Source organism: Crinia signifera, chromosome 7, assembly GCF_055691185.1.
Source record: "Crinia signifera chromosome 7, ASM5569118v1, whole genome shotgun sequence".
NCBI classification, from domain to species: Eukaryota; Metazoa; Chordata; class Amphibia; order Anura; family Myobatrachidae; genus Crinia; species Crinia signifera.
This window is the reverse complement of record NC_139223.1, coordinates 16528114-16544119: the sequence shown is the minus strand read 5'-3', so window position 1 is coordinate 16544119 and position 16006 is coordinate 16528114. Positions and strand designations below refer to the sequence as shown.

The window sequence follows — 16006 nt, the reverse complement described above, 5'->3', positions numbered from 1 at the left end:
TGTGCCTCCACAATGCTGCCATGTATGTGCTGTCTGCTGACTACACGTGTGATGTGATGGGTAATGGTATATCAGACTCCTCCCATCACTCTGTGCCCCCACAATGCTGCCATGTATGTGCTGTCTGCTGACTACACGTGTGATGTGATGGGTTATGGTATATCAGACTCCTCCCATCACTCTGTGCCCCCACACTGCTGCCATGTATGTGCTGTCTGCTGACTACACATGTGATGGGTTATGGTATATTAGACTCCTCCCATCACTCTGTGCCTCCACAATGCTGCCATGTATGTGCTGACTACACATGTGATGTGATGGGTTATGGTATATCAGACTCCTCCCATCACTCTGTGCCTCCACAATGCTGCCATGTATGTGCTGTCTGCCGACTACACGTGTGATGTGATGGGTTATGGTATATCAGACTCCTCCCATCACTGTGTGCCTCCACAATGCTGCCATGTATGTGCTGTCTGCTGACTACACGTGTGATGTGATGGGTAATGGTATATCAGACTCCTCCCATCACTCTGTGCCTCCACAATGCTGCCATGTATGTGCTGTCTGCTGACTACACATGTGATGTGATGGGTTATGGTATATCAGACTCCTCCCATCACTGTGTGCCTCCACAGTGCTGCCATGTATGTGCTGTCTGCTGACTACACGTGTGATGTGATGGGTTATGGTATATCAGACTCTTACCATCACTGTGTGCCTCCACAGTGCTGCCATGTATGTGCTGTCTGCTGACTACACGTGTGATGTGATGGGTTATGGTATATCAGACTCCTCCCATCACTGTGTGCCTCCACAGTGCTGCCATGTATGTGCTGTCTGCTGACTACACGTGTGATGTGATGGGTTATGGTATATCAGACTCCTCCCATCACTGTGTGCCTCCACAATGCTGCCATGTATGTGCTGTCTGCTGACTACACGTGTGATGTGATGGGTTATGGTATATCAGACTCCTCCCATCACTGTGTGCCTCCACAGTGCTGCCATGTATGTGCTGTCTGCTGACTACACGTGTGATGTGATGACCTTCTGCAGTAACTTGCTGGGGTCCCGTAATTATTTTTATTGTCTGATGGGGTCCCAGAGCAAAATAGTTTGAGGACCCCTGATTTAACCGTTTCCCTTTTAGTTCGCCATACCTCCCAACATTGCCAAACTTGAAATGGGGACCATAAAAGGGGCGGGCCTAATGGGATAGTGGGCAGGGCATTCGGTATAGGGGGCATGACCTAGTGCAACACCCCGATTTTCATCATTTTTGGGGCCCCCTTACTGTCCTCCCTCCCTCTTCCCTGCACTGAAGAGATGCTGTGATCTCCGGCTCCGCCCTAACTGTGCCCCTCCCCATCTGCGGAACATTGCCAACCGGGGGAGGGACAGCAGGACAGTCTCGCTGTAATCTGTACAGGTGGTAGGTGATGGGTAACCTGTTCTGACTAATGGCACAGTGTACAAGGAGCGGAGAGACCTGGTCAGGACACACAAGCTCACTGTGATCCCTTTCATGTTCTTTCATTGTAGCTGAGCACCCCGACCAGTATGACTGAAAACATGGCGATCCGCGCCCCGGCAAAGCTGGTTGGCGGGATGCCGATCCTCGGATGCTTTGCTGAGAACTGGGAGAATGTTCAGGCTTTCCAGGCCAGAGAAGACGATCTGCTGATAGACACCTACCCAAAGTCCGGTGAGCACAGACCCAGGCCTGCACAGACTGTTGTGTCAGACAATAATAAACAGAAGAGTAAAATCAAATAACGCATCAATTACAAAATCAGAGTAGTGTGCGGGGGGCCTAGTCTGGGAGGGTGCAGACAGGTCAGTTACCAGGGGGCGGGGTACTGGGAAAGGTCCGGGCGTGGAGGCGCCAATCACGTCATTATACATTGCAAAATCAGGGGTGAGGCTAGGATGATGCTATCAGTATCTCCACGACCCCCAGACCAACCCCTTTTCCTCTTGGTTCAGACATATGGGGGTGGAAGCGGATAAGAAATATTTGCGGGCGACATTTCCAGGTGGCTGGGAGTGCCACCTAATTAATGGGAGTTTCCCGGCTGTTCCTGGAGAGTAGGTAAGTGTGGGAGAGGTTCTTGGGGCAGGAGAGCAGGGCGGTAGCTTGGCAGGGAAGACGGGTGGGGCCGCGATGGTTACCACAATGCCCATATAAATGCCCAAGATGCAGCACACAGGAGACAGTAATATGGTGGAGAGAGGGGGAAGAGGAGTTCCCCAGAGCTTAATGTGAAGGAGGAACAGGAGTCAGCTATACATAGGGATGGCCATCAACCATTGATGATTTCTATTCTTCGATGGTTTATGACCAATGTAGAATCGTTTTTGCCATTGTAGATCGTTTCCCTCCATCGGTGGCACAGCATAACCAAATAGTTTTATTTTGGATATTTTCCTATGGTGTCAGGACAAGGAACATGCCTCTACCTGCCGTGAAGCCCTGCACCCAGGTTTTGACTGGCCTACAGGCCAGACAGCAACATTAAAAGTATGCAATGACCTTTGAATTATTGCCATTGATGGCAACTATCGATGGCAATAGCACAGATGGCCTGCCTTACCCATACATTAAATCCCCCAGCAGCATTAGAGAGAGGTGGAGGCCAGGGCCGGCACAGTTGAGGCATTGTCTACTCTTACCGCCCAACTTTTCTTCACTCTAAATATGGGCCCCGAAGGAGCCTATGCCCGATAAGCATGCGGATGGAACTCAATAAAAAGGGGCGGAGCCTCATACCTGAGCTCCGCCTGAGATGCACACCGTCCAGTAGTAAAGCACTCTAAAAGAGATAGATACTCAATGTTTTATATAAACCAAAGCATTACAGATTGTCAACATTTTTTATGCACAAATGTTCTATGTGTGAAACTTTTTGTCACAAGACAAATATCAATACCATAGTCCGTCCTCATAAACACTAACAACAGCTGCTGCGATGCTTCAGATCCTTTATACTTACAGGAAGTGGCAGAACAAAAAATGTCTTGGAACTACACAAATAGGTGAAAAATCACAGGGCGTTAGAGGCTGTAGACATAAAAGTGGTGTTATTACTTATAATACACAAGTTCTCTTAATGAACATTTCAGTGATGACATCATAACTCACTGTTTATAGACATATTACAGTATGTACACACGTTTACACACAAGATACATGACAGTCAGTGGAGTGTGCTGTTCCGCACAAGGCCGGAGAAAATAAATATCACTTTGTGTCATGTCTCAGGTACCACGTGGGTGAGTGAGATTGTGGATCTGATTATGTGGGGTGGAGACACAGAGAAAACTAAAAGAGGAACCATCATTCAACGGGTGCCCTTTCTAGAGGCATTAGCTCCCTGCATCCCCTCAGGTAACTAAAACTCAGAACGCATGAACTGCAAATCAGCCTAAATCCTGAAAGAAATGGGACACAATGTCTCAGACAGTGACATCATGATGTCGGACAAAAAGCTGAAATGGCAAAGCATGGCATATTTGTAATTTTTTTTTCAGTTTGCTGTGACGTCGCTGGCCGTGCCCTGCACATGACTCCATAAAGCTGTACAGAGCATTTCTGTTACCTCATACCCCAATCGCTCACACTCAACCTCCAGCCCTTGCTTAAAGTAATTCAAGCTAGAGAAGTTCCATCCTCCTAAGCAACAGGTTTTTCCTTGTATATTTTTAATAATCACCTATTATATCAATGACGGGTGCAGAGTTTGTATTGCCCACAGGCTCCTGGGTCCAAGGAGGGCTACCTGCACATGATGAACCAATTCAAAATACTTAGCTCTTTATCTTTGTTGTAGATAACACTAGAAACATGACACAGCCATGATTCTGGAGACGTGCCCATGAGAACTCATGACCCACCTCAGTGTACACTGCCCCTTAACCCCTACCACTAGAAGCAACCTCATTTATTCTTTGTACTTATGGTCTTGTACTCTCCCTCAGGTACTGAACTTCTTAATACACTGGAGTCTCAACGGCTGATTAAATCGCACTTACCGGTAGATCTCATTCCAGGGAGCTTTTGGGAAAAAAATTGCAAGGTATTGGCTAGACGTCCGCTCTGTACTGAATCTGTCTCACTCACCATGGAGCCTGGTGTCCCTTCTACAATGGTTTTATAGCAGTTAATGTAGAATATTGTCTCACATCTCACAGGCTTCCTCTCTTGCTCAGAAGCTTGGTCTGTCTCTCCTGATGCAGAGTGTGGTCTCTATGATATATATTTATGTGTGTTTGTGCAGAGACAGTCCTACAGTACATCTCCTCTTACAGAGCTTCATCTCCCATATTATATGTTACATGTGGTAGAAGTGGTCCTCTCACACTTATTGCACAGATTGGTCTGCTAGAAAACCTGCTCTGTAGCTCTCAGCAATTATGTTGAGTATTGCATATTTTCCATGCTGATGTAACATCCTTGCAATAGCTCTGAGTCTTGCTGACATGTAGTTACATTTCTAATCGCAACAAGCTGTTAGTATGCATGAGGCATCAACTTCAATAACATCAGATACATGAGTCCTTAGACTTAAAGGCAAGGCTGATTAGACTACAGGAGCATTTAGTTTATTTGACTCTATAAAATGGTCCCAAGCCTGTTATTGGAGCATTACAGTACTGTACAGCTATAAAGTACTTCGTACATCAAGTATGTACCTACAAAATTGTAGGCATTTGCCGATAAGTCTATCAGTCCCTATGTAGAGCCTAGCATATCTTACATCCTGGTCTACACTGCATGCCGTAACTCTGAGTCTATCAGCCTTATCTACTATATAGTCTACCATGCATGCTGTAACTCTGAGTCTATCAGCCTTTCTGTAGAGGCTAGCATATCTACTATATAGTCAACCATGCATGCTGTAACTCTGAGTCTATCAGCCTTTATGTAGAGCCTAGCATATCTACTATGTAGTATTATACACTGCATCCCGTAACTCTGAGTCTATCAGCCTTTCTGTAGAGCCTAGCATATTTACTATATAGTCTACCATGCATGCTGTAACTGAGTCTATTAGCCTTTCTGTATAGCCTAGCATATCTACTATATAGTCTACCATGCATGCTGTAACTGAGTCTATCAGCCTTTCTGTAGAGCCCAGCATATCTACTATATAGTCTACCATGCATGCTGTAACTGAGTCTATCAGCCTTTCTGTATAGCCTAGCATATCTTCTACTATATAGTCTACCATGCATACTGTAACTCTGAGTCTATCAGCCTTTCTGTATAGCCTAGCATATCTACTATATAGTCTACCATGCATACTGTAACTCTGAGTCTATCAGCCTTTCTGTATAGCCTAGCATATCTACTACTATATAGTCTACCATCCATGTTGTAACTCTGAGTCTATCAGCCTTTCTGTATAGCCTAGCATATCTACTATATAGTCTACCATCCATCCTGTAACTCTGAGTCTATCAGCCTTTCTGTATAGCCTAGCATATCTACTATATAGTCTACCATCCATCCTGTAACTCTGAGTCTATCAGCCTTTCTCTAGAGCCTAGCATATCTACTATATAGTCTACCATGCATGCTGTAACTCTGAGTCTATCAGCCTTTCTGTATAGCCTAGCATATCTTCTTCTGTATAGTCTACCATCCATGCTGTAACTGAGTCTATCAGCCTTTCTGTATAGCCTAGCATATCTACTACTATATAGTCTACCATCCATGTTGTAACTCTGAGTCTATCAGCCTTTCTGTATAGCCTAGCATATCTACTATATAGTCTACCATGCATCCTGTAACTCTGAGTCTATCAGCCCTTCTGTATAGCCTAGCATATCTACTATATAGTCTACCATCCATCCTGTAACTCTGAGTCTATCAGCCTTTCTGTATAGCCTAGCATATCTTCTACTATATAGTCTACCATGCATGCTGTAACTCTGAATCTATCAGCCTTTCTGTAGAGCCTAGCATATCTACTATATAGTCTACCATGCATGCTGTAACTCTGAATCTATCAGCCTTTTTGTATAGCCTAGCATATCTTCTACTATATAGTCTACCATGCATGCTGTAACTCTGAATCTATGAGCCGTTCTGTAGAGCCTAGCATATCTACTATATAGTCTACCATGCATGCCGTAACTCTGAGTCTATCAGCCTTTCTGTAGAGCCTAGCATATCTTCTATATAGTCTACCATCCATCCTGTAACTCTGAGTCTATCAGCCTTTCTGTATAGCCTAGCATATCTTCTACTATATAGTCTACCATGCATGCTGTAACTCTGAGTCTATCAGCCTTTCTGTATAGCCTAGCATACCTTCTATATAGTCTACCATGCATGCTGTAACTCTGAATCTATCAGCCGTTCTGTATAGCCTAGCATACCTTCTATATAGTCTACCATGCGTGCTGTAACTGAGTCTATCAGCCTTTCTGTAGAGCCTAGCATATCTACTATATAGTCTACCATGCATGCTGTAACTCTGAGTCTATCAGCCTTTCTGGAGCCTAGCATATCTACTATATAGTCTACCATGCATGCTGTAACTGAGTCTATCAGCCTTTCTGTAGAGCCCAGCATATCTACTATATAGTCTACCATGCATGCTGTAACTGAGTCGATCAGCCTTTCTGTATAGCCTAGCATATCTACTATATAGTCTACCATGCATACTGTAACTCTGAGTCTATCATCCTTTCTGTATAGCCTAGCATATCTACTACTATATAGTCTACCATCCATGTTGTAACTCTGAGTCTATCAGCCTTTCTGTATAGCCTAGCATATCTACTATATAGTCTACCATGCATGCCGTAACTGAGTCTATCAGCCTTTCTGTAGAGCCCAGCATATCTACTATATAGTCTACCATGCATGCTGTAACTGAGTCTATCAGCCTTTCTGTATAGCCTAGCATATCTACTACTATATAGTCTACCATCCATGTTGTAACTCTGAGTCTATCAGCCTTTCTGTATAGCCTAGCATATCTACTATATAGTCTACCATGCATCCTGTAACTCTGAGTCTATCAGCCCTTCTGTATAGCCTAGCATATCTACTATTTAGTCTACCATCCATCCTGTAACTCTGAGTCTATCAGCCTTTCTGTATAGCCTAGCATATCTTCTACTATATAGTCTACCATGCATGCTGTAACTCTGAATCTATCAGCCTTTCTGTAGAGCCTAGCATATCTACTATATAGTCTACCATGCATGCTGTAACTCTGAATCTATCAGCCTTTTTGTATAGCCTAGCATATCTTCTACTATATAGTCTACCATGCATGCTGTAACTCTGAGTCTATCAGCCTTTCTGTATAGCCTAGCATACCTTCTATATAGTCTACCATGCATGCTGTAACTCTGAATCTATCAGCCGTTCTGTATAGCCTAGCATACCTTCTATATAGTCTACCATGCGTGCTGTAACTGAGTCTATCAGCCTTTCTGGAGCCTAGCATATCTACTATATAGTCTACCATGCATGCTGTAACTGAGTCTATCAGCCTTTCTGTATAGCCTAGCATATCTTCTATATAGTCTACCATGTGTGATGTAACTGAGTCTACCAGCCTTTCTGTATAGCCTAGCATATTTTCTATATAGTCTACCATGCATGCTGTAACTGAGTCTATCAGCCTTTCTGTATAGCCTAGCATATCTACTACTATATAGTCTACCATCCATGTTGTAACTCTGAGTCTATCAGCCTTTCTGTATAGCCTAGCATATCTACTATATAGTCTACCATGCATCCTGTAACTCTGAGTCTATCAGCCCTTCTGTATAGCCTAGCATATCTACTATATAGTCTACCATGCATCCTGTAACTCTGAGTCTATCAGCCCTTCTGTATAGCCTAGCATATCTTCTACTATATAGTCTACCATGCATGCTGTAACTCTGAATCTATCAGCCTTTCTGTAGAGCCTAGCATATCTACTATATAGTCTACCATGCATGCTGTAACTCTGAATCTATCAGCCTTTTTGTATAGCCTAGCATATCTTCTACTATATAGTCTACCATGCATGCTGTAACTCTGAATCTATCAGCCGTTCTGTAGAGCCTAGCATATCTACTATATAGTCTACCATGCATGCCGTAACTCTGAGTCTATCAGCCTTTCTGTAGAGCCTAGCATATCTTCTATATAGTCTACCATCCATCCTGTAACTCTGAGTCTATCAGCCTTTCTGTATAGCCTAGCATATCTTCTACTATATAGTCTACCATGCATGCTGTAACTCTGAGTCTATCAGCCTTTCTGTATAGCCTAGCATACCTTCTATATAGTCTACCATGCATGCTGTAACTCTGAATCTATCAGCCGTTCTGTATAGCCTAGCATACCTTCTATATAGTCTACCATGCGTGCTGTAACTGAGTCTATCAGCCTTTCTGTAGAGCCTAGCATATCTACTATATAGTCTACCATGCATGCTGTAACTCTGAGTCTATCAGCCTTTCTGGAGCCTAGCATATCTACTATATAGTCTACCATGCATGCTGTAACTGAGTCTATTAGCCTTTCTGTAGAGCCCAGCATATCTACTATATAGTCTACCATGCATGCTGTAACTGAGTCTATCAGCCTTTCTGTATAGCCTAGCACAGTGGTCTCCAACCTTTTTTGGGTCGGGAGCTACTCGCGACAAAATAAACCGCCCGAAGAGCTACTAAAGTAAAAAATGTTAAAAAATCTGCATAATATAAAAAAAAAAACACTGCAATGCCCCAGACATAATATGGCACACACTGTAATGTCCAATATGTCACAAACATAGCTCCCAACACTGTTGGTAGAGGAGAAGAGACATCTACGCGTGCCGAAGGCACGCGCCAAAAATGAGAGGGTTCAGCTACTACCGTGGAACTCCTGCGAGGCTACATCCCCCATTTTTTCCGCTATGGGGGCATGGTCAGCTCTCTAAGAGCTGTAGCCACATGGGGTGCGGCCATGGAAAATGGGGGTGTGATACACATATGCCCTTAATAGTGCAGTGCCAGATACACATGACCCCAATAGTGCAGTCCGTGATACCCATTATAAATATGCCCCGCACCGTGATGCTCCATTATACAAATGCCCCACACCGTGATGCACCATTATACATATGCCACACACCGTGATGCACCATTATACATATGCCACACACCGTGATACTCCATTATACATATGCCACACACCGTGATGCTCCATTATGCATATACCACAATGTGAAGCTCCATTATACAAATGCCCCACAGTGTGATGCTCCATTATACATATGCCACACACACAATGCCCATTATACATATGCCACACACCGTGATGCTCCATTATACATATGCCACACACCGTGATGCTCCATTATACATATGCCACACCGTGATGCTCCATTATACATATGCCACAATGTGAAGCTCCATTATACAAATGCCACACACTGTGATGCTCCATTATACATATGCCACACACACAATGCCCATTATACATATGCCCAACAACGTGATACTCCGTTATACAAATGCCCCACACCGTGATGCTCCATTATACATATGCCACACCGTGATGCTCCATTATACATATGCCACACCGTGATGCTCCATTATACATATGCCACACCGTGATGCTCCATTATACATATGCCACACCGTGATGCTCCATTATACATATGCCACACACTGTGATGCTCATTAAACATATGCCACACAAATGATGCCCATTACACATATGACCCACACCTTAATGCTCATTAATTAATAATCATCAAGGTATCTGGGGCATATGCCACACATGATGCCCATTATACAAATGCCCCACAGCGTGAAGCTCATTATTAATGAGCATCAAGTGTGTGGCATCGTGTGTGGCATATGCCCCACACACCTTGATGATTATTAATTAATAAGTATCAAGGTGTGGGGCATATGTTTAATGGGCATTATTTGTGTGGCATATGTTTAATGACTCATTAAACATATGCCATACACATGATGCCCATTATACCTGTGGCGTCGATAAGTGCGGCAACCCGTGGACAAACAGTGCGCGGTGACGGGCGGGAACTCACTCAGGTCCGTGCGCTGCTGGGGAAACCTCTCCCTTCGCTCCCGGGCTGTCAGTCACTCCAGGGTCCCTCTCTGCAGTCTGTCGCCGGTACGCCGCCGTGTTGGTGTGTATGCGGTAATGCGTGGCAGGAGGACTCCGCCCACGCGTGCTCCTGCTGTGCTAGATGCCGCGAGGCGCATGCTGCTGCTGCGCCCGTGCCGCTTGATGGCGCTTAGAGGCGGTCACACTCACCCTGCTCAGTCGCCGCCATTACATGAGCGGCAGCGGGGACTGGAGTCCCCGAGCTACTCTAAAACACCCGGCGAGCTACCCGTCGCTCGCGAGCGACGGGTTGGCGAACGCTGGCCTAGCATATCTTCTATATAGTCTACCATGTGTGATGTAACTGAGTCTACCAGCCTTTCTGTATAGCCTAGCATATTTTCTATATAGTCTACCATGCATGCTGTAACTGAGTCTATCAGCCTTTCTGTATAGCCTAGCATATCTACTACTATATAGTCTACCATCCATGTTGTAACTCTGAGTCTATCAGCCTTTCTGTATAGCCTAGCATATCTACTATATAGTCTACCATGCATCCTGTAACTCTGAGTCTATCAGCCCTTCTGTATAGCCTAGCATATCTACTATATAGTCTACCATGCATCCTGTAACTCTGAGTCTATCAGCCCTTCTGTATAGCCTAGCATATCTACTATATAGTCTACCATGCATCCTGTAACTCTGAGTCTATCAGCCTTTCTGTATAGCCTAGCATATCTACTATATAGTCTACCATCCATCCTGTAACTCTGAGTCTATCAGCCTTTCTGTATAGCCTAGCATATCTTCTACTATATAGTCTACCATGCATGCTGTAACTCTGAATCTATCAGCCGTTCTGTATAGCCTAGCATACCTTCTATATAGTCTACCATGTATGCTGTAACTCTGAATCTATCAGCCTTTCTGTAGAGCCTAGCATATCTTCTATATAGTCTACCATGCATGCTGTAACTCTGAATCTATCAGCCTTTCTGTATAGCCTAGCATATCTACTATATAGTCTACCATGCATGCTGTAACTGAGTCTATCAGTCTTTCTGGAGCCTAGCATATCTACTATATAGTCTACCATGCATGCTGTAACTGAGTCTATCAGCCTTTCTGTATAGCCTAGCATATCTTCTATATAGTCTACCATGTGTGATGTAACTGAGTCTACCAGCCTTTCTGTATAGCCTAGCATATTTTCTATATAGTCTACCATGCATGCTGTAACTGAGTCTAACAGCCTTTCTGTAGAGCCTAGCATATCTTCTACTATATAGTCTACCATGCATGCTGTAACTCTGAGTCTATCAGCCTTTCTGTATAGCCTAGCATATCTACTATATAGTCTACCATGCGTGCTGTAACTCTGAGTCTATAAGCCTTTCTGTATAGCCTAGCATATCTACTATATGGTCTACCATGCATGCTGTAACTCTGAATCTATCAGCCTTTATGTAGAGCCTAGCATATCTACTATATGGTCTACCATGCATGCTGTAACTCTGAGTCTATCAGCCTTTCTGTATAGCCTAGCATATCTTCTATATAGTCTACCATGCGTGCTGTAACTGAGTCTATCAGCCTTTCTAGAGCCTAGCATATCTACTATATAGTCTACCATGCATGCCGTAACTCTGAGTCTATCAGCCTTTCTGTATAGCCTAGCATATCTTCTATATAGTCTACCATGCGTGCTGTAACTGAGTCTATCAGCCTTTCTAGAGCCTAGCATATCTTCTACTATACAGTCTACTATCCATGCTGTAGTTCAAATTGTTTATTATGATTTATTGCTGTACAGCTGATAATGTCTCTCTTGGTCTAAGGCTTGGTCTCATTGTTTTACTCTTCACTCATTCTTCTTCGCCTCTCTACTGGCTTTGATACTGTGGACCACCCTTCACGCTCCATCAGTCCTTTACTGTATGTGACAGTGTACTCTCTTGGCTGACTCCCTACCTCCCTGACCACTCTGACTCTGTCTCTTGTCATGACTCCACCTCTTCCCTCTCTCACTATGTGTTGACGTTCCTCAGTGCTGTAATCTTGTCCCCTACTTGTCTTCTTCTGGGTGATCAGTTATTTGGCTTCCAATATCTTTATGCTGATGCTACTCAGATCTACCTCTCCTCTCCTCTCTTTTTCCTGGAATGGTAAATGTTGAACGTTGGTTGTCCTCTCACTGCAGGTTATATATGTGGCTCGGAACCCTAAGGATGTTTTAGTATCATATTACCATTTCTATCGAATGGCCTCTTTACACCCGGAGCCGGGGACGTTTGAGGAATTTCTACATGAATTTATAATGGGCACAGGTGTGTATGTACGATATGTTTATAACATGGTGAGAGCACAAGCCACTGTGAACACATCAAGGATAAGGTTGTGAATGAATAATCATGTTGTTATATTAGTAGTACACCTAAATGCAGGGCCGAGTAAGACTTGTGGGGGCCCATGGCACTTTAAACATGGGGCCGTCCCCATTCCTCCCTACCTGGGTCACCTACAGACCTCTCCTTCCTCCTATCACTTCTGACTGAATATCTGTCAACAGTTTGTGAAAGTCCTGTGTCTCTGCCTGCAGTGTACACTGTCCTGCTCACATTCTGGCTGCTTCATTCTGTCCTGCTCACATTCATTCCTCCTTCTGCTGCTGCACAAGAGTGAGAGCCGGTCATATCAATGTGCTCTGACAGAGGGGGGCCCAGTTTAGAGTGTCCCCAGCTCTGCCTGTCCGGCTGCCTGGTCCTATATAGCATAGCACAGTCTCTTCAGCATCACTGTATAAGGGATAATATATGACATATTTGTACAGTCTAATAACACTATAGTTCCAATGCAATGGCAGACAGCACAGGATGGTAGTACAGGGGAATTCATATCAATAATCAATGGTCTAATGACTGAGGAACCATATCCTTGTGTTTGCAGTGTGTTATGGGTCCTGGGGCCACCATGTGAGGAGCTGGTGGAAAATCAGACACCAAAGGAATGTCCTCTACCTCTTCTATGAGGACTTGTTAGAGGTGAGGCCCATGTCTGTGGGACAATGGGACACTACTATTTACCAAAGTGCTGTAGGCTTCTGCGAGGAGAATCCTCTTACCCTATGTCCATAGGTAACTTTGTATGTTCTTGTTCTGTTACATACTTGAATCGGAAGCAGGGACGTCCAAAACTGCGTTTACTGCTGGTCACCCGTCTGGGACAATATGCAAATGAGGTTAAAACGCCTCCCCTGGTTTACATCCGTGTATCCAAATGTGCAAGGACTGAGACGCCTGCAGTCAGCGCTGAAGTATCGATTAGTGTATTCACCACCGTCAGTCGCACCCCATGGCAGCTGTGTTTTCTCCACCTCCGTATGGCCAGCCAAGTCAGAATCAGCTCTGTTATGTCCTAATCTCTCCCTTCCCGAGAAGAATAAGGATGTGCACGAGGGTTTGAGGGACAGGCCACTTTGTCACCTATCATTCTCTCTCTACAGGACCCAAAACGTGAGATCAGGAAAGTGATGAAGTACTTAGAGAAGGATCTTTCGGAAGATATTCTTGAGAAAATCCACCAGCAGACGACTTTCACAGTTATGAAAGAGAATAAAATGGCCAATTACACCGACGTGCCCACCTCATTCATGGACCATACCATCTCTCCCTTTATGAGGAAAGGTACAGCCTGTTATCTGTGCTCTGACGCCAATCATTCATATCCGCACTCATTACTCAGAGAGGAGCATTTGGTCTATACACGTGAATACATGTTATGGTCTTTAGTTTCTCCTTCCCTATTTTCTTGTGTCCTCAGGAACCTGTGGGGACTGGAAGAACCATCTCACAGAGTCTCAAAATGAAATACTGGGTGAATATTACAAGAAGGAGATGTCCGACACTGATCTGACCTTCCGCTTCTAGAAATGAGACTGCCTGATTTATGAAGATGGTCATACTTAGAACCTGGAGATTGTAGATAAGGTTTCGGTCACATGACCTGCTGGCCCATTTACACAGTATGAAGGAAGTGGCACCAAGTTACAGATCCAGTCACTCTCTGCCATCGCAGTGTTTAGCATACACTCTGTTAGCAAAAGCAAAACAAGGAAAATATATCAAAGCCCAAAATCTAAACTAAGTAATCCTATTATACCAACATTACACCAATCACCACTACACACAGGTCCTCCAGAAACTCCATTGCTCCCCAATGGAACCAACATTCCATATCCTAGTGTCACTGATCCCAATAGCCTTACTTGGTAACAAACCCATAATTGACGTTCCCTATTTCACAATTAATTCATTACTCAAATATTTTCCTTTAGTCATTTTTTATTTTATTAATAATACCATTTCACTCCCGGATACTGAGCACCTGCAATTGATCAGGGTTTTTCCCGGTATTTAACTCCCGGGTATAATACCCGGCTTATGTCTGAATGGGTTTACCCGGGTTTTTCAGTTTTAAACATGTGATGTTGCTTTTTTTTGCTGCTGGGGCGTGTCTCATTTTAATGATGAAACACTGAAATGCTTGAAAAGCCTGGCTTATGTGTGAAAGGGGTATACCCGGGTTTTTCCCGGATTTGAGGTGTAGTGTGAAAGGGGGTCTGTTACTAAAATCCTGGGAGTGACCTGGGTTGAAAATCCCGGGTAAACCTGGCCAAAATCCCGGGTAGTATGTCTAAAAAGGGTATTAGTTTCTCTTTGATGTTATTAAGCTGAAACATTACCCCCATTAATAAATACATAGAACAATGCTTTTCTGATTCTGCAAAGTATTTTTTCTGTGTGAAATTGTAATGCAAAAACACATTAATTATAATAAATTGTAACGATAAGACATGGACAATGGTGCACAATCCCTTTTATATTGCAAGAATGAAGTTTACAAACAGATTTGGTTGTTTGGAATTTGTGATCGTTGTGTCCCCTGGAAATTAATCTGCTTAATACCAATGAGAACTTTACTGAATGATGGCAGTAACTGAGCAGTTCAGGACAGCACTGTGCGATGGCTTAACCCAGATACAGGTCATCTGACACTCTGTGATCCGGTTGGGCAGTAAGACCATTATGCACACACTCTAATCTGAGTGGGCCGTAAAAGCATTCTGCACACACTCTGTGATCTGGTTGGGCAGTAAGACCATTATGCACACACTCTGTAATCTGGTTGGGCAGTAAGACCATTATGCACACACTCTGTGATCTGGTTGGGCAGTAAGACCATTATGCACACTCTGTGATCTGGTTGGGCAGTAAGACCATTATGCACACACTCTGTAATCTGGTTGGGCAGTAAGACCATTATGCACGCACTCTGTAATCTGGTTGGGCAGTAAGACCATTATGCGCACACTCTGTGATCTGGTTGGGCAGTAAGACCATTATACGCACACTCTGTGATTTGGTTGGGCAGTAAAACCATTATGCACACACTCTGTAATCTGATTGGGCCGTAAAACCATTATGCACACACTCTGTGATCTGATTGGGCCGTAAAACCATTATGCACACACTCTGTGATCTGGTTGGGCAGTAAGACCATTATGCACACACTCTGTGATCTGGTTGGGCAGTAAGACCATTATACGCACACTCTGTGATCTGTTTGGGCAGTAAAAACATTCTGCACACTTTGGGAAAACAGAATTTTGAATACATAGCATACAATTTTTCTTTTGTCCCCGGAGACTGGGCTGTGTGTAGTCCTGACAAAAACAAGACTGCGCATAAGGGCACAAGATGTGTAGTGGCTGCTTTTGTAAATGACAAAGAAAAAATTAGTAAAAGAAACCTTCTTTATTTATTACTGAACATGCATCCTAATATGTGGTCAGAGAAGTGAAATATACAATAATTCCTTAATTGCCTATAATTGGCGTCCTTTAGACTTTATATATAAAAA

At 43.9% G+C, this 16006-nt stretch overlaps 1 protein-coding gene across 1 annotated transcript; it reads left to right on the top strand.

Annotated features, from left to right (window-relative positions):
• The first annotated feature begins 1559 nt into the window (after positions 1–1559).
• LOC146019846 (sulfotransferase 1 family member D1-like) lies at positions 1560–14779 on the top strand. The gene is made up of 7 exons (XM_083152449.1): positions 1560–1708; positions 3266–3391; positions 3982–4079; positions 12288–12414; positions 13034–13128; positions 13590–13770; positions 13907–14779. Exons 1-7 carry the CDS (start codon positions 1564–1566, stop codon positions 14011–14013), a joined length of 879 nt encoding a protein of 292 aa, XP_083008575.1. The 5' UTR covers positions 1560–1563; the 3' UTR covers positions 14014–14779.
• The last annotated feature ends 1227 nt before the right edge of the window (positions 14780–16006 follow it).

Excerpts from the sequence above, each read along its gene's own strand:
- LOC146019846 (XM_083152449.1), top strand. The coding sequence starts at position 1,564 with ATGACTGAAAACATGGCGATCCGCGCCCCGGCAAAGCTGGTTGGCGGG. Across the intron at positions 1,709-3,265 it reads AGACACCTACCCAAAGTCCG|GTACCACGTGGGTGAGTGAG; the intron begins GTGAGCACAGAC and ends GTCATGTCTCAG. Across the intron at positions 12,415-13,033 it reads TGAATTTATAATGGGCACAG|TGTGTTATGGGTCCTGGGGC; the intron begins GTGTGTATGTAC and ends TTGTGTTTGCAG.